A 22357-nucleotide genomic window follows, 5' to 3' on the forward strand; every position below is an offset into this window, starting at 1 on the left:
TCGACCATTTGTGTTTCTAATTTTGGCCTGACAAATTTAAAGGATAAAATTGCACTTACCTCCTCCAAAAATGTAGGTATATACATTTAAGACCCTTCTAATTGGATTAACTACGTTTCATTCCTTGTGGTTTGATGATAAGTTGTATGGTGTGGTAGAAGCGTGTAATTATAGACTTATAGTCGTATGTTTGTAAATGGTAATATGATATAATGCATAAAACAAAAATAGTAATTATATAATCATTGATTAATAAATAATTGATTTTAGGTTTAAAGGAAATTACCTTACAAGTTATACCACATATTTATTATGTAGGTAAGAAATTTAATGATTGGATTTTTACGTTTAAATTATTAACTTATTTAGCGATATGCATAAAAATATCAGTTTACGTGAAGAACATTTGAAGAATATGAAATTCAAATCATATTTGGATGCATGCATGCATTATTATCCATACATGGAAACATGTTATGAATTGTAACATATTGTCATAATATATTAGCAATATACTATCAAATAATCTTATTTGTGATTGAGTATGCAAAACATGGATCTTGTCTTTGTATGTCTATGTCTTACAATGTGTAATATATGTGTTACTTGACAATCACTAGCTTGCATGCATTTGCAAATGGTGGTGGTTAAAAGTTCGATCATACACACCCTCATATTAAAAGGTGAATGCAATAACATCTTGTTACATTAAGTTATGTCTTAAACAATTGTCTTAAACAATTGACAATTACATCTATATAAACATGAATGGGTTAGTTTGTTGTTCCTAAACATTTTATTTGTATTTAATATAGATGGATGCTTACAAAATCCAACTTATAACTTAAATATTATGATGACTTTTATCATATGTACTTAATCTGTTAATGTTCAAAATTTTACATTTTACTTTTATACCTTATCCTTGCTTTCTTTACAACATGGGCCATAAGCATTGACTAACCATAGGCTTTTATCTATATTTGAGGATACATCTTGATTTAATTTTCATAAAATACAGGATAAAACATCAAATATTGTGGAAGCTACATCCTAAACACATCAATTGCAACTAATATATTTTGGGTATTACAAACAACTCCTCAATAGTCTAAATACATATAAGTACTACAACATTAACCCCCTGTGGTAACGACAATTTTTGACCCTATACTGATGGCAGTCGTCGGTATAGGGTGTATCGACAACAAGTTCTCAAGACTGAGTCGTCGGCATAGGCATGTCGTGATAGGTACCCCTATTCCGACGACCTTTTATTGGTACAGATTTCGTCGAGAATATTTTCAAAAAAAAAAAAAGGAATACAGTTTTATTAATTACCTGTGGAGACGACATGTTGTCAGGATAGATTATATATATAGCGATGACATGTTAACGGTATAGATACCACCTATAGCGACAATTAGTCGTCGCCACAAAGTTTTCACAGTTGCCGATCAAATACCTATACCGACGACTGATCGTCGGGATAGCCAGTGGGTGTTTTTTTGTAACACCGTAAAAATTTGAACACTTTTTCACTTTTGTAACTCATAAAATATCATTTGAAATCATAAACAAATCATTATATCAACATTGTATCAATACAAAACCCATTATCAATATATATATATATATATATATATATATATATATATATATATACTCCGATATGCGTGTGTATGGATCATGCTGGCGCCTTCCCGCAATCATCGTTGGTACCTGAAACACATATCACATAACACTGTAAGCATAAATGCTTAGTGAGTTCTCCAAAATACCACTCTAACACATAATAGCCACTCGAGGTTGTAACTCTGTTGACCTTCAGGTCTATGTGTCTCAGTGGAGCCCTCCAGCCCCAACTCTCTATGGGCCCTCTGGCCCTAACTCTTTGGACCCGAAAGTCCTAACTCTGTAGACCCGAAGGTCCTAACTCTGTAACTCTGAATCATACATAGCACATATCACAATAAATCATGGCACATAAATAACATGCAATTACACTGACATATAACTCTAAAATACTCTATCACATAACTATGTTACCACACTAGGTAAAGTATAGTGAGAAGACTCACCTCATGCGTCTCAGTAAATCTCTGACTCGATAGGAATATTGCCTAGTCTTCGCCTATTCACATAAAGTAAATACTCTTATAAATATAATTCTCGAGACTAGACTCAACCTGCCTTTGGCACCCTCGGGATGGAAAAAGGCTATTTTACCCCTTCTCAACACAAGTACTCCATTGACCAAACCCTAAAAATCAACGGTCACACTTTGACCCTACTCACCGCGTGCACTCTGGTGACTCGGCGAGTTCACACATGTTCTTTAACACTTTGTTCCGCTTAGCACGCCGAGTCCCTCCCTATGCTTGACAAGTCATACTAGGCATGAATCGCGGGGCCACCACGACTCAACTTGCCGAGTCTCAAAAACAACTCGGCGAGTGTTGCGTTGAACTCCAATCCTCTAACTCCCTTCTAACTCACTGAGTCATCCCCCAACTCAGCAAGTCTACTCACTGAGCAATTTACGTGAAACCCTAACCCTACTCGCCGAGTCTCAGGAACAACTCGGCGAGTTCATGCCATGCACAAACTCTACTGGCCTCCCGAGGTCAGATCTGTTTCCCTAAATCAAAGATCTGGCCTTCCCAAGCATGAATGTCACGTAAAGCTCGAAACTTGATGCTTGTATAACAACAACAAGGCATCAAAAGGAGATTTAGTCCCAAAAATGGCAACCTAAGTCTAGTAACCCCAAACTATTCCATAAAGCTCCAAGGGTTAAGGTCTCTGGACCTCTTTGAGTCCAGATCCAAGGCACAAACTCGAAGAGGGACCATTTGCTCCACATAATCACTCTCCAAAGGGGTTAGAAAACCCTAACTATATAGATCAACACCAAAACTGAAGGAGGTTCGAACTATTACCTCAAAATGAAGTCTCTGAATCCCTGGAACTGCTAGAATCGCACCTCCCCTCTTGCTCTTGCACCTCCTTCTTGCTAAACCAAAGATACAAGGATCAAAAGTGTCTTCTTCTTCCTTTCAATGATTTGGATCACTTATGGTTCTCTCAAGGGATTGGTAGCCGCAATGAGAGGCTATAAGTTCCCTTAAATAGGCTCCAAACCCGGGGATTTAGGGTTTCATTAAACAGCGGGGACTCGCCGAGTCCACTCATGGACTCGCCGAGTCCAAAGCGAATCCGGATGAACAATCACGACCCTACTCGGTGAGTCTACGCATCAACTCGCCGAATTCCTTCTCATAATTCAAAATGATTAAATAAAATAATATACCTGGAAACCCGGCTGTTACATTTTTTTTTAGTTTTTACAAATTTTGTATGTTACCATTCCTACATTTTTAATAAATCCAAACACTTTGCAGCATATATCAATTGAGATACAATAACTAGCTATCATTGTTTAAATTCAAAACATCAAATTCGAGTTTAATATCACAATAATTAGTTTAACATTGCTCAAAATAACACAAAGCATCAACAATCATTATCATATTCTTCTTCTTCTATTCTATTGGGCTCGATATTTTGTTGAGAGGTACTTCCTTGTGTATTGGAGTTGAATAGAAAGTTATGAAAAATAGTGGTGGTTGGGAGTTAGGAATATATGTTGTGAATGGTGCATTATATTGTTAGAAGTATTATTGCATTTGTTATACATCAAATTGGCATTGAGATTTGGAATGAGAATGAGAATATGTGGAAGTGGAAGCTCGTTTATTTGGAATTAGACCGATGTTTGTCCATCATATACTTATGAGTAATTGGGTCTAGATCTTAAAGTTCTTTCATGGCAATCTTAAAATCTACCTCAGTTGTTGCTTTACAAGCCTTCCATAATATGGTTCATAATGGGCATCACTATACCTTTTTCTTAAGTTTTGGCTAATATGTTTAGCACATTGCTTGTGCTCTACATATGGAAGGAGTTTTTTGACAGCCTCAATCAGACCTTGTTAAAAATTGTAAATTATATCAAAATAATTTTGCAACTAAAAAGGGAAATGAAGGACAAATAAGTAAAGTACCTTGTATTGATTAGATATTACATTGTATCTATATCTTAAATTAAGTCCCAGGTCATCAATGAGTGTGAAACGTCCAAAAATTATGACCCAAAATTTTCATTTTTATATTAAGTAAAAACAATATTCCAAAACATTATTCATACATCCCAATATAGTAAATATGTCAAAAATCATAAAAATCATAGTATGTCCCATAAACGGAATCCATAAGGTGTGTGCAATGCAGTCAATCCGATCTTTTCCCCTTGGAACCAGAAGTACCTGAAGCATAAACTAAAAATCGTAAGCACAAAGCTTAGTGAATTCCCCAAAATATCACACACCATACATACAATAAACATATAATGGGCCTCGCCCTGTCATCGGGCCCCGCTCGGTAATAGGTCGGGCCCAGCCTAACATATAACATATATCAAATAATCACAAAGATACATAACATATAAAATGGTTATCGGGGCCCGCCAAATATCGGGTCTTAGCCCGGTGAACATATAAGCAGATAACACATGCAAGAGTCACGTAGATAGCTAGCATGCTAACATATCATAAACATAGGCCGGCATTGGTGCCTTCGACCCGCTAAACCCAGTGAGGAAACTCACCTCAAAAGCTGAAAGAAACGAATGATCACCGACTGTTGGTCCTACAACTCCCCGAGATATCAATTGCCATATAAAAACTAATTAACATTTGGGATCTACATCATGACCAAAAACCTCAACTTAAGGGGTAAAAAGACCATTTTACCCCTAACATAGCTTGGTACAAGAATGGAGCCCATAACCACCATCCAATAGGCCCAAGAGTCACACAGTCCATCACGGCCCAAAATATGGCATAATTTCCAATTGTGCCCAAATCCCTCACATGGGCCTTAGCCCAAGGCCTAATAATGTTCCCTATCCCAAAACTCGAAAAACCAGATGGCCCAAACTAAGCCCTAACCTTCTAATCCCATAATGAAGCCTAAACTTAAGGCCCAACAACGAAATGACATCAGACTGAGTATGTTGGGCGTACTCAATGTTGCAAAACTCGGCCTACTCGGCCGATTACTCGAAATCGGCCCTCCACCGAGGCGAGTAATGTGAACTCGGCCAAAAAACTCGGATTCAGTCAAACTCAGTCAAAAATCAATCAAACTCGGTCAAACTTGGGCCTACTCGGTCTTACTCGGGCCAACTCGGTCAAACTCGGCCAACTCGGTCAAAATCGATTAAACTCGGTCAAAAGGTCAAAATTGTCATAAAAAGAGAAAAAATCAAGAATTTCGAGATTAATATGTATAACGCACTTAATTATTTATTATTTAACACACACATGTGATTATTACTACATATATCTTAAATTTTCAGTAATTATTCACATAGTGAGACAATTGTGTGTATTTTAGTTTTTATGTATTCACAAGTATCTAATTTTGGTTATATGTTTCAATCAAATTATGATTTTAACATATGATTTTGGCATATATAATTTTCCAAAAAATATTTCTACACGAATTACCGAATCCGAGTACTCACTACTCCACAGTCGGCCGAGCAGGTACCGAGTAGCGAGTTCTACAACCTTGGGCGTACTCAGCCGGTATGCTAAGCGTACTGGCATGAAGGCTTGTATGTTGCATGTACAAGCTTGTACGTCCAGCATACTCTTCCACTTTAGCCAACTTCAATATTAAGCTCCTAACCGATTAAGACTTTGCTCAAGGATGTAGATTCGGCCTATTGAAGTTGAAATACCACATAAAGTTGTTAACTTTACGTCCATGCATGACCATAAGAAACTCCATAACTTAACAAGGACTTAATAAATGATGTAATGAAAGCATGAGACCCCTAAACTCCATAAAGTTTGCACCTTTATGCCAAAGGAGTCTATGAAAACCTTATATCATAAAGAACAAGCCTTTGGGACATCCTAATCCCAACATCCATCCAAACCATGGCTAAAAACATAACAATTTAACCCAAAATATATATTTAAGCATCTAGAAAGCAAGATGAGAACTTGCTACCTCAAAAACTAGGAAAATAAGGTGGTGATTTTAGATCCAAGACCTCCTTTTCAGAATAAGCTACTTCTAGCTTCTTCAACTCTTTCAAAATACACAAAAAGGAACACCAAAAGCTCACCATAAGATCACACACTCAATAATGGAAGCTAAGGCTCGATTTTAGGGGTTTCTGGATAGAAGAGGCTGATAGGGAGGCTGACACTCTGGACTTAATGACATTATATAGGACTTAATGACAAGTGTGTTACTCAAGTGGTGATAGATACGATGATGACTGGCAAAAAATAAAAAATAAGAAAGAATGGCTACCTTATGATGAGTACAATAAGGCTAAGGAGGAAAAGTATAAACAAAAAGGAAGAGGTTTTTATCGAAAAGAGGAACCGGTGCAAGAAAATAAGTCAGACTGTGAAGATATGCTTACGAGATTTGCAGTTGCATCCGAGAAAAGGCACAATGATACTGATGATGCAATTAAGGAGCAACAAAACTTAATGAAATAGCACCAAATCATGATGAAAGATCAAGCAACCTTACTTATGAATCAGCAAGCCTCTTTTCTCAATATTAAAAAACAGAGTGTAACGCCCCATTTCGAGTATGTAATCTAAACATAGTTTTTCCCTTTTCTTAATCTGTACTCGACGAGTCAAAAGCTCGACTCGTCGAGTAGAGACAGGTTTTGCACGCGGGGTTAGCCTGCAACTCGACGAGTCTATATTCTTAGACTCGATGAGTCTACTAGTCTGGATAAAACCCTAATTTCAAGGGTTTGCGCCCTATTTAACAACCTTATGAGCCCTAAACCAGCCTCCATCACCTTCAGAACATCCCTTGTCAAACCTTAGCATTTCCTTTAGCATTTTTGAACTATTTTTCACCTTGTGAATGATTTTGGTGCATTTTGGGGGTTAGAAGAAGAAGAAAAAAAAAGGAGGTATTTAAAGAGCGCAAAGAGGATCCGAGTTTCTGGTCACATTTCAATTCCCATTGAGGTATGAAACTCGAATCTTTACTTCCTAGCTTTTAGATCTCCTTAAAATCTTGTTATTATTAATTTGAGTCATTTCTGGACCTTGATGTCGATTTGAGAAGTAGTTGAGATGAATGGGCTTCAGATCTAGGCGTTTCAGAGTTCAATGAGCTAAAGATTTCCACCTTTATTGAGCCATGTTCCCATTCCAAACCTAGAACTCCACTTTTAGCTTATTTTGGGTATTTAAGCTCTATTTGATCTTGCTTGCACGTAAAGTTGGAAACTTTACGTGTAAAACCAACCCTAAGGATCCAAATCTATGGATTGGATGCACTGAAATCGACTATATAGTATTAGCATGCATGATACTCGACGGGTCGTCCTTAGGACTCGACGTGTTCATATGATGAAGGAGCACTCGACGAGTTGTTCATACAACTCGGTGAGTCGGATGAAGTTAGACTCGATGTTAGTATCGAAGAAGATCTCGTCGAGTCTTTGCCAAACTCGATGAGTGGAAGCAGGTAGAGGATTGGAATGGATGATAGTGTAACGACCCAATTTTCACGTCCAAAAAATTCATTTTTGATTAAGTGATTTACAAACCATTTGTAACAAAATATCATCCGATCATATCATTTGATGAAACATGTCTCGTATCTGAAAATCGAATCGTAAAAACATAATAAGGTCAGAGTACAAATCCTAGAATAACTCATGGTGCGGAAAACAAAGAGTGTGTGTTTGATGTGCCGCTACCGCGCCAGCTCCTTCCCCTTCGCTTAAGAGGTACCTGAAACCAAAGCTATAAACTATAAACACGAGGCTTAGTGAGTTCCCCCATCGTACCATATAACATGCAATCACATAGGATACATACTGTTGGACAATTATGGGGTGCCCGACCTACCCGATACGGTCATTCTGGGGTGCCGACCTACCCATGCGGCCATTCTGGGGTGCTGTACTACCTATGCGGCCATTATGGGGTGCCGTCCTACCCATGTCAAACCATTATGGGGTGCTGACCTACCTGTAGGTCCTAATAACCGACCCCCGGGGACTATTCCCCTCCTACTACCGCTATCACATATAACAAATCATGCCAGCACATAAACATATTAGGTAGTAGCAAACCTAGATGATATCACAAAGACAATCATTTAATCATACAACTCCTACTGGTGGGTCAACATTGTGTCCATAGACCCACCGCTACTGGAAGGTAACTCACCTTGTAGTAGCTGTTGATCTGTGCGGGAATCCTCTGACTGCTATCGCTGCTGCTCCGGAAATCCTCTGACTATAATCCCCACAAAACATTTAGTCAAACACTGTTAACTGTTCTTAGGTAAAATGACCATTTTATCCCTGACCAAGTCAAAGTCAAAGTCAACTTCTAGTTGACTTGACTCGCTGAGTTGGCTCGCCAACTCGTCGAGTCCATATGCTTCCATTTGTCCTTATACTCGTCTCTAATCATTGAGTTAGGCGGTGACTCGACGAGTTTTCCTTCTAAATGAACATCGACTGAATCCTCATCCGACTTGTCGAGTTGTCTGAACAACTCGTTAAGTTCATCTTCAACTGATACACAGGTCCTGTCCTTGACTCGCCGAGTTGTATGAATAACTCGTCGAGTTCATCATCATTCTTAAGAAGTTTGCCTTGGACTCGCCGAGTCTGCTCATGCACTCGCCGAGTCCTATGAACTTTCAAAACAATGGCTTAGTCCATAACGTTGGGTCACTCCCCGGGACTCCTTAGAACCTTTCCACACTCAACTGGGTTCTTTTGACCCTCAACTGATATGGGACAGCAACCTTGGACTCGCCGAGTCCAAGAATGGACTCGTCGAGTTGGTTACATCCACTCACTAAATCTTCGATTTCTGACGTACAACCCTTGATCAAAAGGTAGATCTATGCTTCTACAATCGATCTAACACGTAAAGTTACAAACTTTACGTGCATGCATGTGACTTTGAGCTCAAAAGGTCCTAAAACAATCTCTTACAATGCATGGGGCCTTCTTTGAGTGCAAAAGACACTCCTTTATGCCTTGTAACCCCTCTAAGGACTTAGATCTGAAATATCAACTCCTAACCATGATTGCAATCATGGTTGGTGACCAAAATGGATTCGAAAAGCCCTAAAACTCCACAAAATGGGATTTATCAAAAGAACAAACAAGGTATAGACTTTATACATTCTGAAGACTGCAAATGATGCTCAAAATCGGATCCTTCTAGCCTCCTCTTGACCCTTTAAGCTTTTCCTTCCTTCCTTGGGACACAAATTACCAAAATCACACCAAATGCTTTAGATTGCTTCAATAACGGCAAGGGTTTGCTATGGGGGGTCTTTTGGGAACAAATGGTACGAAGGAGGCCGAGTTAAGGTGTTTAAATAGGGTGAAAACCCTCGAGTTAGGGTTTTTGTCCAGATAGGGCCTACTCGTCGAGTCCGGGACCCGACTCGTCGAGTCCACACCTTAAACCCTACGTCTCATCCCGCTTCTACTCAGCGAGTTAGTCCCTCAACTCGCCGAGTCCAAGGCCAAAATGCAAAATATAGATAGAAGAATACATACCAAGAACCATGTGCTACAGATAGGGACTTGGCAAGTCCGGTCAACTGAAAGTTGACTTTGACCTGGATGTTGACTTTAACCAGGGGTAAAATAGTCTCTTTACCATGAGAATAGTTATCAATATTTGATTTGGTGTTTATAGGATTTGTAGCCGGGGAGTTTCGGAGCAACAGTCAGGCAGTTTCAGATTTAGCATCTCAATAGCAAGCATCACAAGGTGAGTTTTCTTTCCAATATGAACGAGTCTACAGCCACAATGGCGGCCCGTTTAGTCAGTACTAGTTCCGGACTTCGATCTGATGCAATAGTTCAGTGTGCTTGATGTCTTTGTGATTCAAGTATGTCTTTGTGTTATGTGTTCCGGACTTCGGTCCGATGCACTTTGCAGTATATGTCTTTATGCTAGTAGTTATGATTATGCAATGCTATGTTCAGTCAGCTTCTGGACTTCGATCCGATGTAGAGGGCAAGGCCCTGTTTAGTTCCGTACTTCGGTTCGATCCAGTTTTCCGGACTACGGTCCGATGCAGAGGGAAAGACCCTGGTTAGTTCCGGACTTCGATCCGATGCAGTTTCTGCACTATGGTTTGATGCAGAGGGCAAGGTCCTGGTTAGTTCCGGAGTTTGGTCTGATGCAGTTCCCGGACTTCGGTCTGATGCAGTGGGCAAGGCCCAATATGTGTTTATATGTTTTTGTATGGTATGTGGTAGATTGGGCGAGCTCACTAAGCTTTGTGCCTACAGTTTCAGTTTTTCGTTTCAGGTACTTCCGCAAGTAAAGGGAAGAGATCAGGTTGATGGCATAGCATACACCACAGTTACAGTTTTATCCTGGGGGTTTATTCAGATGTTTCGATATGATATTAACTTTAGTTTTTGATTTGATACATTAGTATGGCATTTTGAGACATAAGATGCATGGTCTTATTATATAACATTCAATTTTGTGGTTTTTAATAATGTTAAAACAAAAATTTTTGGATTGTATTTTTGGGATATTTCAAGTTAGGCCAACTTGCATTACAAATAAATGAGAGGCAACCAGGTGGATTTCCTAGTAATACTGAAAATAATCTGAAAGGCACACATATAAACATTGTGACAACTAGGAGTGGGAAGATTATAACTCCTCTGGCCCTATTCAGAAAGAAGATCCTAAGATAGTGCATGAGGAAGAAGCAGAAACTGAAAAATTACAAATTCCCGATCTGACTCGCTGAGTCCCAGATATGGACTCGATGAGTCCCCCACTTAAATTGAAAGACAAGCCTCCTGTTAAGCCATATCAACCTCCACTGCCATTTCTAGCTCGAGTCAGACAAGAAAAGCATGATGTTGATTACCAAAAGTTCCAGGAGCACATAAAGGCCCTTCAAATCAATATGTCATTCATCGAGGCGGATGCATGATATGTGCATATTTAGTGTGTATTAAGTGTAGTTTAGTATTCATATATTAGCTAAATTGTTTCATATTATGGACAAAAGGTACTTAAAAGTGTTAAATTATGTTTTTCAGTCCAAAGATGAAGCTCGGAAGCGAAAGGAAGCAAGAGAAGCGGTTTAGGAGCTCAAGAGTGGAAAGAAGAAAGAAAACACCCATAAAAAGCTTCTACTCGTCGAGTTGTCCCTTGACTCGACGAGTCCGGTCGCGGATTCAGAAAGATAAGCATTCGGAAGTCAAGATAGTTATCGGATTACGACTAATGTGAGAGGGACTCGACGAGTCACCATATGACTCGACGAGTCGGGATGCATATATAAAGATAACTCTATAATGCGAGAGAAAAGAATTCTGGGAAGTTTCAGAAGTGCTTAGCTGCGAATAAGAAGCCAGAAGAACCCTAGAAGTCGACCAAGGAAGCTAGAATCCAATCCCGGGAGTAATTAAGGCGTAATTTCACCATTCTACTTAATTCTTTTGTTTTGTCAACATGATTAAGCAACTTGAACTTATTTGTTTGCTGTTATTTACCTTAGTTATGAACTAATTTCTTTAGACTTCTGTTTGGGGATACAAAGTTGACAATATGGTTTGATTGATTGGTAGGATTAATTCTAAGTTGGTGATTAATTGTTATTTTAGCTTGCTAAAGAACCTTGTGTATGAATGATAATTAATTTTCTGTTAATAGGAAGATAATTGATTAGTATGAACATCTATTGATTATCAACCTCATGTGATATGTGACCACTATATCATATGTCTAGGATTAATGAATATGAAACTAGGATTAATAAGGAAATTAAGTAAATTCATGTACAAGCTTGTAAGATGACCATCGAACAAGAGGTTAATTAAGAGTAACGAATTAATTAGCTATTGCAAGTCTAACTTAACCCGAATAATTAATCTAGTAAATATAATTAAATTAAGCAATTGGCCACTGTTTGAATTAGTTTATTTGCTAAGGATTAGGGTAGTGAACACAAACTTAATCACTTGAATCGGTAACCAACGAAAGAATTAATCCATTGCACTATTACCTTAAAATCAACCATAAAGTTAACCGAGTTGAACTAAACAGAAGTTTCTTTCCCATTATTGAATCTAGTTAATTTGTTCTTTTCTAGTCTTGCATTAGTTTTAGTTAGTAAGTTTCTAGTCTTGTAAAACTAGAGAAAAACCCCTATTTGCTAAAGTAACTTAGATAGAATTAGTTTTTAATTTAATTTGCCGTTCCCTGTGTTTGATACCCTGCTTATTTAGCTATACCACAATTGATAGGTTCACTGCCTTTTGTGTGTTATTTGATAATTAAAGTAGGATTAAAACTAAGTGAGTTTTACACACATCAAGTTTTTGGCGCCGTTGCTGGGGAACGGTTCTAAAATTAGCATTAAAATTCTAATTCAATCGATCCTTTGTGTAAGATTCATCTTACACAAAGTTAATTTATGTTTCATTTTTTTTTAAGTTTTAGTTTAAAAAAAAAAATAATAATAATAATAATCGCTGATTTTAACTTGAACTCGCCGAGTGCATTCGCCCCGACTCGGCGAGTCTGACGCTAAATCAGGTTTAATTTTTGTTCTTTTTTACGCGCTTTGTTTTGTTTTAGTTTGCAGTTGGTTCATGACCCGAGGATCTGCTACGCCTCTAGTTCCCCCTCTTGAAGATCCGGAAACCGCATTAAGAAGAAACAAGGGCAAAACCGTTGGAGAAACCGCTTCTTCAAAGAACTCACCACTCAAAAACCTCAAATCCGTTTTTAAGAAGAGGAGCAGCAAAGCAGGAGCATCCAGTGCATCGTTGACAACCGAAGATCCGATCCCAAAAGACACCGATTACGAGACCGAAGAAGAAAGCGAGCACACATCCGAGTTTGAAGACGACTTAGCCACCGCTATGGCTAATATTGACGAAATCCCCATGGGGGAGTGGAAGAAAAGGATGCGTGATGACACCGGCTCGGGACTTGTGCAACCCGCAATCCCCGCTACCGCTACGTTTGAACTAAAGGGCCATATTCTCGCTCAACTCAAGGAGATACCGTTTCACGGGAGAGATCATGAAGACGCCTATAGGCACTTAGATGAAGTAAATGACGTGGCGGATTACTTCAATGTACCTAATGTGCCCCGCGAGATCCAGCTACTACGCATGCTTCCTGTCACATTTAAAGGAGCTGCAAAGGATTGGTTGAAGTCACTCCCTCCCGGATCAGTTACCACGTGGGCCAAAATGAAAGAAGAGTTCATAGATCACTTCTGCCCACCTTCCAAGATAGCCAAGCTAAAGAAAGCCATTGCCAACTTCGAGCAACAACCCGGCGAATCCCTATATGAAGCTTGGGAAAGATACAAGAGCCTACTTCGAAATTGCCCCCACCATGATCTCAATAGCCAACAAGAGGTCTCTATCTTTTATGATGGAGTAAATGTCACCACGAGGCAACTACTCGATTCACAAGGCCCACTCACCCGAAAGCCACCTCCGGAAATAAAAGAGTTAATTGAAGAATTCTCCAGGCACTCGAGAGAATACCACAACCCGAGAAATGAAGTGAGTCGCGGAGCAGTAAATTCGGTAAACGATGGTATGGCGGCGGTGATAGCTAAACTCGATAGCCTAGACCGAAGAATGACAAAAATGGATCAAACAATCCATGCTATTCGAGTTGGATGTGAAAATTGTGGCGGTCCCCATCTTACCAAGGAATGTGATCGAGACGAGAATGGAAATAAAAAGGCTCAAGTATTTTACTCCAGCGACGATAGATACGATGAAGACTGGAGGAAACCGAAGAAGGAATGGCTCCCATACGAAGAGTACAGAAAGGCTAAGGAAGAGAAATATAAACAGAGGGAGAGAGGATATTATCAAAAGGAAGAACCGGTGACGGACAAGAAGACGAATTTAGAAGAAATACTTACAAAATTCATAGCCGCGTCCGAGAAAAGACATAATGATCATGATGTGGCAATGCAAGAAACCAGAAACATGTTGAGGAATCAGCAAGCTTCTATTCTCAACATTGAGAAACATCTGGGCCAACTTGCACATCAAGTAAACAAAAGAAGACCGGGCCAACTTCCGAGTGACACCCAATCCAATCCAAGAAATGAGAACGTGAGCGTAATAACCTCCAGCGGTGAAGAAGAATTGGCAGAAACACTAAGAGTTTCCAAGAAGAAGGCAGAAAAGGAAGAAAAACCATAACAAGAAAAACTCGATCCGACTCGCCGAGTCACCAAAATGGACTCGACGAGTCCAGTCAGGAATGAAGAAAATGCCAGTTTTCTGAAGCCATACAATCCTCCTTTGCCATACCCATCCAGAGCCATGCCGTCAGAAAAAGTTCAAGCCTATAGAACCTTCATGGAGCATGTTAAAGCTTTACAAGTCAATATGCCATTCGTCGACACAATGCTCCAAACTCCTAAATACTTTAACCTGCTTAAGGGTCTGTTTGCTGCTAGGAAAGATCTTGCTGAAGTCGCGGAGATACTGATGAGTGAGCTGCCTGAGAAGAAGGGTGATCCGGGTAACATAGTAATTCCGTGCCAATTTGGTAATGAAGTTTCTACACAAGCATTGGCTGATTCAGGGGCAAGCATTAATTTGATGCTCTATTCATTCTTTAAGAAGCTGAATTTGCCAGCACCAAAGCCGGTAAATATGAGAATCCATTTGGCAAATAAAACAATAATTCATCCACAAGGCATATGTGAAAATCTCCTTATCAAGGTAGACAAGTTTATTTTCTTAGTAGACTTCGTGGTGGTGGAGATGAAAGAAGACCCCGAAATACCAATTGTTTTGGGAAGAACATTTTTAAACACCGCAGGTGCCCTAATAGACATATGTGAGTCCACTTTGACATTAAGAGTGGGTGATGAGTCGGTGATGTTTAAAGCTAATCCAGAGGTCAAGCAAGAAGAAGTAAAAGGAATGGAGGTCCAACACGCTGATGTGGCATGCCTTGATACAATGCCAATTGGAGAAGAGTCGAGCATAAAAGAGGATGAGGACATAAATGGAAGCAGAGCGGAAGCTGATCACCAATTCACTACTAAACCTAGAGCATGGACCGCTATGAAATATGAAGTTATCAAATTTAAAGAAAAGGAGGTTCAAAAGTTGGTGAAAAAGCATGGGTTGAAAAGGAGGAAGAGGAAAAGAGAGGCCCAACCAGCTGAGGATGATACAGAGAAAAAGAGAAGAGACGAATTGAAAAGGGCTTACAAGAAGAAGATTCACGCCTACAAGACTAAGTATAAACCACAAAAAGTGAGGCGTACATTCCCGATGCTTGAAGACGACAAAATGTAAATGGGAAGGAGTCTAGCTAATGACTCCTCAAAAAGAAGCGCTTGGCGGGAGGCAACCCGTCGTTAGAGTTTGCTTTCTTTTACTCTTTATTTTTTATTTTTGTTTTGTGTTTCAATTTTAATCTTTCAAATCATCGGACTTGTCTGCTTAAGGGAGCGCCTAGCTTAAGAGTGGGGTGAAAAGATTTTGAATAAATAACAAAATTTTAAAAATTAGTAATGTTTTACAAGAGACTCGCCGAGTCTGACCCTGACTCGACGAGTATATACTGATTTCAGAAAAAAATTGTAACTGCGCGATTGGACTCGCCGAGTCTGACCCTGACTCGACGAGTCGATTTTATTTACAGAAAAAAATAAACATTTTCGAAATTACTTTTACATCTAATAGGGTTTTAACCCTAAAAATTCAGTTTCCACACCACACTCGCCGGGTACAACTCTCTCCCAAGCATTCAAGAGTTCCTTCAACTTTTCTTCCAAATTCTCAAGGTTTAAACTCAAAAGGTAACAACTTTCTTCTTGATTTCTAGATAGAATGTGATTATAAGGTCATCTACACTTGCAATTTCATGAAAAAAACCCGTTTTTGAAAAAGTGACTAAATTCTAGGTTTTCGATTTTGTCATGAATATTGTTGTTTTGAACGTTTATTGTGGCCTTATTACTTAGTAGGAAGTCCCTGAACAAAACCCTTGCAAGAATTTAAAGGTTACATGGTTCAATTTTGTGAGACCCGTCGACCGACTCGTACAGGTCGCGCGACTCGCCGAGTCGGGCATGGACTCGACGAGTCCAGTCGATTTGCAGAAACAATTCGTTTTTTTTTTACATTCTGTGTTTTCTGGGTATGGTTTATATGTTTTGCAGGAATCATGTTTAGAAGAGGACAATCTTCAAGTGGTAGCCAAGGGGAATTTCCGTGGTTAAATTTCCCACAAATCGAATCCGCTTCAACAATGCGGAAGTGGAAGAAGAAGCTTTCCGATATCAAAAAGAAGGAGGTCTATGTACCGAACAGAATTGATTGGGAGTGGTTGCAAAATGTGCGATATGAAGAAGAATTAGCTCCGTACCTTTTAAAGGAGTTTCAACATAACGGCGAGTCAATGATATGTGATGGGTGGAGTCGGGTCTTCCGCATACAAGAGCCGGTATATTTGGAGCTTTGCTTGGAGTTCTTCTCCACGGTATCATTTACCGGTGGAGTGGATTTATATCATCCGGCAAGCTTCACTTTTTGTCTTGGGGGCGAGTATCGTCAATGCTCGGTGGTGGATCTTGCTTGCCGACTAGGGATTTATGATCAACCTTTGGTTTCAACAAACCTCTTTCGGGCCTTTTTGGCAACCACTCACATGGTGTTTCCCGATGGGGTTACTAGCACGGGTTGGTGGAATACTATAGGGAATAAAGTTTATATCCCGAAGTCAGCACAAGAAGGGAGCATCCGATCCCCGACTCACCGCCTCATTCACCGCCTTATTTCCTCCACCATCAACCAAAGGAAGGACGATGACAAGGTTTCCAACCTTGATGTTTTCTACCTTTGGAGCATTATCACGCCCGGAATCTTTTGCAACATCCCGTGGTGCATTGCTTCATACCTCTCCGCGGGTGCGGTCAAAGATCGCAAAACATCGCGTATCAATGGAGGCATGTTTGTCACTCGATTGGCTAATTCATTCGGGTTGATGAACCGTGGTGCCTGGAACCTCTTGACATTGATCCCGACACCCCCATTTAATCCCATTCTTTTCCGCAGAGCACGAATCATTGAAGACTATGGTGGTGGCCATTATGCCATCCCAAATGATGACCCAGTTGTAGGTCCCGAAGCACCGGGAAGGAGGGTGAGATCGCGAAGGGAAAGGGATGTGGAGGATGAACCGCCAGTGATTCCGGTAGAGACTGAAGACGTACCAATGGACTGGTACAATATAGAGATGAGGCGGATGCAAGACCAAATGGCTAGGGGGCTAAATTTTAGCAACCAATCCCACATAAGACTTTTTGACCACTTCAATATCCCACATATTGATGGTGGGAATTACCCATACATTCCATCGTGGGACGAGAGGATTAGTGCACGCCAAAGCGGAGCTGGGGGAAGTGGAGCCAACGATGATGAGGAGGAAGATGAAGATTGATTTTTTTTTTGTTTTTGTGTTCAAACAATTTCAATTTTTATTTTGTTTTGTTTTTTGGTGTGTATGCTTTTTGATATTATTTTGTTTAATAGTTGTTTGCTTTAGTTATTTTCAGGATTGCATTTTGATTGCTTAGGATGAGGTAAAGCATGGATGTTTTTGCGTGTGAGAGCGAGTTAAGGAAGCGAGTTTTTAACGTCAAAGTGTCAAGTCCGGTCTTAGGGGTATGAGCGATTGAGTCCGCATGTGAGGAAGGGTTAACGGAGTTGTGAGAGGCTAAAACAGTTGCCACATACCAAGATTTTTCATTCAGGTGCCAACTCGTCGAGTGCACTAAGCTGACTCGACGAGTCGCTTTGTATTTCCAGATATTTTGAGACGGCGCGCTGCTACTCGGCGAGTCCATCATCAGACTCGACGAGTCATTCATTTTTTGAGCCGAACGACTGCTGATTTGATGCTAATACTTATACCACTTGCATCCTTCTACTTCCATATCCATTCTTCAAGATCTTACGCCGATTTTCGCATATTAGAGTGACCCACACGAGGGATGGATGAGATTTTTCCATGTATGAAGTTTATTGAAGATGGAGCTTAAATGAGAGTGATCAACCTATCCACTGCTATCCCAGGGGAGTTTGTTCCAATTCCCTCTTTATTTTTCTGTTTTTATGCATAATATGCAATGAGGGCATTGCATCACATTAGTGTGGGGTAGGGGTTGGTTACATAATAGTCAAATTTTTAAAAATTTTGCATACCAAAAGGATTATTTAGGATTTAATTTAGAAAATTTTGGTAAAAAATTAGGATTCCATGTTAGAATTGTGTTGATAATTGCATGACAACCCAAATGTTTAGTTGAGCCTATACACGTTCTAGTGCATTTGTGGCTTCCTTATTTCAGTGAAATCATGAGACAAAAACACGACTTTGCTCAGCCTGAGGGATGTAATATGTTTAGCAGCCTAAACCTGAAATGTATCCAGGAAGATTTTTATCATTAGCCAATAAAGGTTGAGATTGAGCGCCCCTGCTTAAGCATGTAGGGATTTGAGTGAAAAAAGTGAGTTACATGTTAAAAAAAAGAGAGAGAATTACAAGAAAAAATTTGAAGGATTTTTGGAGCGTCAAAGTTAAGTATCAAATTTGAAGATCGAAAATTCCGAAGAATTCAAAAAGTTGAAGATACCAAAAATCGAACAACAAAGGTGGTGAATTCAAAGATATCCAAGATCAAATTATCAAAGAAGTGAAGAATTCCAAAGAGCTCCAATGTGGTATCATAAATTGTAATTGTCTAGATTATGTATGCTTGGGTTGCTCAATTAAAAATACCTTGAGGGTAAAGAGGTTTTCTGAGGATGGATTCGGAGGGTTGCATAAAATGAGCATAGTTCGGGGTGAGTGGGCGAATGTTTATGAGGATTGTGAGTATTTGAAGTATGGGGGGTTTTTAGGAATTTTAGACACAAATGCATGCGTTGCGGTCTTGGCATAATGGCTGGGTTGGATTGGAGTTATTATACGTGATTCTAATGTGTTAAAATTCAGTTTTGCTTGAGGGCAAGCAAAAGACAAGTGTGGGGTATTTTGATATGTGCATATTTAGTGTGTATTAAGTGTAGTTTAGTATTCATATATTAGCTAAATTGTTGCATATTATGGACAAAAGGTACTTAAAAGTGTTAAATTATGTTTTTCAGTCCAAAGATGAAGCTCGGAAGCGAAAGGAAGCAAGAGAAGCGGTTAGGAGCTCAAGAGTGGAAAGAAGAAAGAAAACACCCATAAAAAGCTTCTACTCGGCGAGTTGTCCCTTGACTCGACGAGTCCGGTCGCGGATTCAGAAAGATAAGCATTCGGAAGTCAAGATAGTTATCGGATTACGACTAATGTGAGAGGGACTCGACGAGTCACCATATGACTCGACGAGTCGGGATGCATATATAAAGATAACTCTATAATGCGAGAGAAAAGAATTCTGGGAAGTTTCAGAAGTGCTTAGCTGCGAATAAGAAGCCAGAAGAACCCTAGAAGTCGACCAAGGAAGCTAGAATCCAATCCCGGGAGTAATTAAGGCGTAATTTCACCATTCTACTTAATTCTTTTGTTTTGTCAACATGATTAAGCAACTTGAACTTATTTGTTTGCTGTTATTTACCTTAGTTATGAACTAATTTCTTTAGACTTCTGTTTGGGGATACAAAGTTGACAATATGGTTTGATTGATTGGTAGGATTAATTCTAAGTTGGTGATTAATTGTTATTTTAGCTTGCTAAAGAACCTTGTGTATGAATGATAATTAATTTTCTGTTAATAGGAAGATAATTGATTAGTATGAACATCTATTGATTATCAACCTTATGTGATATGTGACCACTATATCATATGTCTAGGATTAATGAATATGAAACTAGTATTAATAAGGAAATTAAGTAAATTCATGTACAAGCTTGTAAGATGACCATCGAACAAGAGGTTAATTAAGAGTAACGAATTAATTAGCTATTGCAAGTCTAACTTAACCCGAATAATTAATCTAGTAAATATAATTAAATTAAGCAATTGGCCACTGTTTGAATTAGTTTATTTGCTAAGGATTAGGGTAGTGAACACAAACTTAATCACTTGAATCGGTAACCAACGAAAGAATTAATCCATTGCACTATTACCTTAAAATCAACCATAAAGTTAACCGAGTTGAACTAAACAGAAGTTTCTTTCCCATTATTGAATCTAGTTAATTTGTTCTTTTCTAGTCTTGCATTAGTTTTAGTTAGTAAGTTTCTAGTCTTGTAAAACTAGAGAAAAACCCCTATTTGCTAAAGTAACTTAGATAGAATTAGTTTTTAATTTAATTTGCCGTTCCCTGTGTTCGATACCCTGCTTATTTAGCTATACCACAATTGATAGGTTCACTGCCTTTTGTGTGTTATTTGATAATTAAAGTAGGATTAAAACTAAGTGAGTTTTACACACATCAATGCACAAATGCCTAAACATACAAAATTCCTAAAGGAGCGTCTAACTAATAAAAAGAAGATAGAAAAGGTGAAGAAAGTGGTCTTAAATGAAAAGTGTTCAACTGCCATGTTGAACAAACTACCTAAGAAGAAGGGTGATTCGGGAAGTTTAACATTACCTTGTCAATTCGGGAATTTAGCAACTATACATGCATTGGCTGATTCGGGGGCAAGTGTTCATCTCATGCCATATTCATTATTCAAGAAATTAAATCTTCCGGAGCCAAGGGCAATTCAAATGGCAATTCACTTAGCAAATGAGACGGTCACATTTCCAAGGGGAATATACGAAGATCTATTGGTGAAAGTTGACAAGTTTGTGTTCCCCGCAGACTTTATAGTACTAGACATGGAAGCGGACCCTTAAGTCCTGATCATACTTGGAAGACCTTTCCTCAACACGGCGAGTGCTATAGTAGACATGCGAGATTCTAAAATTACCATCTGGGTGGGAGAAGATTCATTTACATTTGGAGTTGATAAAGCAATGAAGCATGCAAGATATAGTGATGACACGGCATTCTCAGTTGATATGTTGGAAGAGTTAATGGAAGAATGGAAAGAAGACAAGTCAAACAAGTCCACTGTTATCTTTAAAGATTAATTTGATGCTGAAAGAGACCTGATGGAGATAGAGAGATTGCTAGAGGAAGCCAACTATAATGAATTAATCAAAAGTGTTGGAAGTCTGACTCGTCGAGTAGCACCCACCGACTCGGCGAGTCCCCTTGAAAATTGCGATCAATCGCAAATTTAGCCTCGGGATCGACGAGTCCCCTCACTGGACTCGACGTGTTCAACATTTAGAACACGAAATACGAACTAAAATCCTACCTGATCATCTAGAATATGCATTTATTGAAGATGGCCAACAAAAACTCGTAATTATAGCTTCTGATCTAGCTAAACATGAAAAAGAAAGACTTATAGGAGTACTAAAGAAAAGACAAGGGGCCATAGCATGTAAGATAGCCGATAAAAAAGGGATAAGTCCAACATATTGTTCTCATAAGATTAACCTAGAAGATGGAGCTAAACCGGGAGTTTAACGCTAAAGAAGACTTAACCAAAATATGCAAGAAGTGGTGAAGAAGGAGGTGGTTAAACTATTAGATGCAGGTGTCATTTACTCAATCTCTGATATCCCACGGGTAAGTCTGATGCAAGTAATGACGGTGGTTACCAATGAAGATAACGAGTTAATTCCAACAAGAACAACAACCGGGTGATGCGTTTGCATCGAAGGGCAACCGATTTAGGTTGATACTTTATCACTCTCTCACTCCCAATACTCTCTCTAAGCCCTATTTTAACCCATCGAAGCCCCAGTATCATCCCGAGACACGAAGCAAGTACCGAAGCCCGAAGATCCTGAGAAGAAAAGAGTTTCCGAGTCGAACCTCTGCCTGCGAGAAGCCCGGTGTGTGAAGATCTTCTAGGCTGTGAAATTGGGGATGTCACAGTTGGTATCAAAGCATTAGTTTAAGCGAATTAGGAATTTGTAGGAAATTTCTAGACTTAAACTTATAAAGCTAAGTCATGATCGTGAGGATTGTGTCTAAAATATGTTAGTTAGTACACCTAAATTGACACAAGCACTAGTTTATTTTAGGAATAAGTCCTAAAATGCTTTTATGTGCTAACTGTTTTGTGTGATAGCTATATTGATGCTATTTTGTTTGGATCTATGGTCTGTTGCCGACCGGATCTGGAAACTTTATGTGTGTAGGATTCTAAGCGTATGACTACGATAT

General features: G+C 39.2%; 1 protein-coding gene across 1 annotated transcript; it reads left to right on the forward strand.

Annotated features, from left to right (window-relative positions):
- The first annotated feature begins 20571 nt into the window (after window positions 1–20571).
- Window positions 20572–20970, forward strand: LOC145007490 (uncharacterized). The gene has a single exon (XM_078966419.1). The coding sequence runs from the start codon at window positions 20572–20574 to the stop codon at window positions 20968–20970; it is 399 nt and encodes a 132-aa protein (XP_078822545.1).
- The last annotated feature ends 1387 nt before the right edge of the window (window positions 20971–22357 follow it).

Source organism: Lactuca saligna, chromosome 7 (genome assembly GCF_052625555.1).
Source record: "Lactuca saligna cultivar CGN05327 chromosome 7, ASM5262555v1, whole genome shotgun sequence".
NCBI classification, from domain to species: Eukaryota; Viridiplantae; Streptophyta; class Magnoliopsida; order Asterales; family Asteraceae; genus Lactuca; species Lactuca saligna.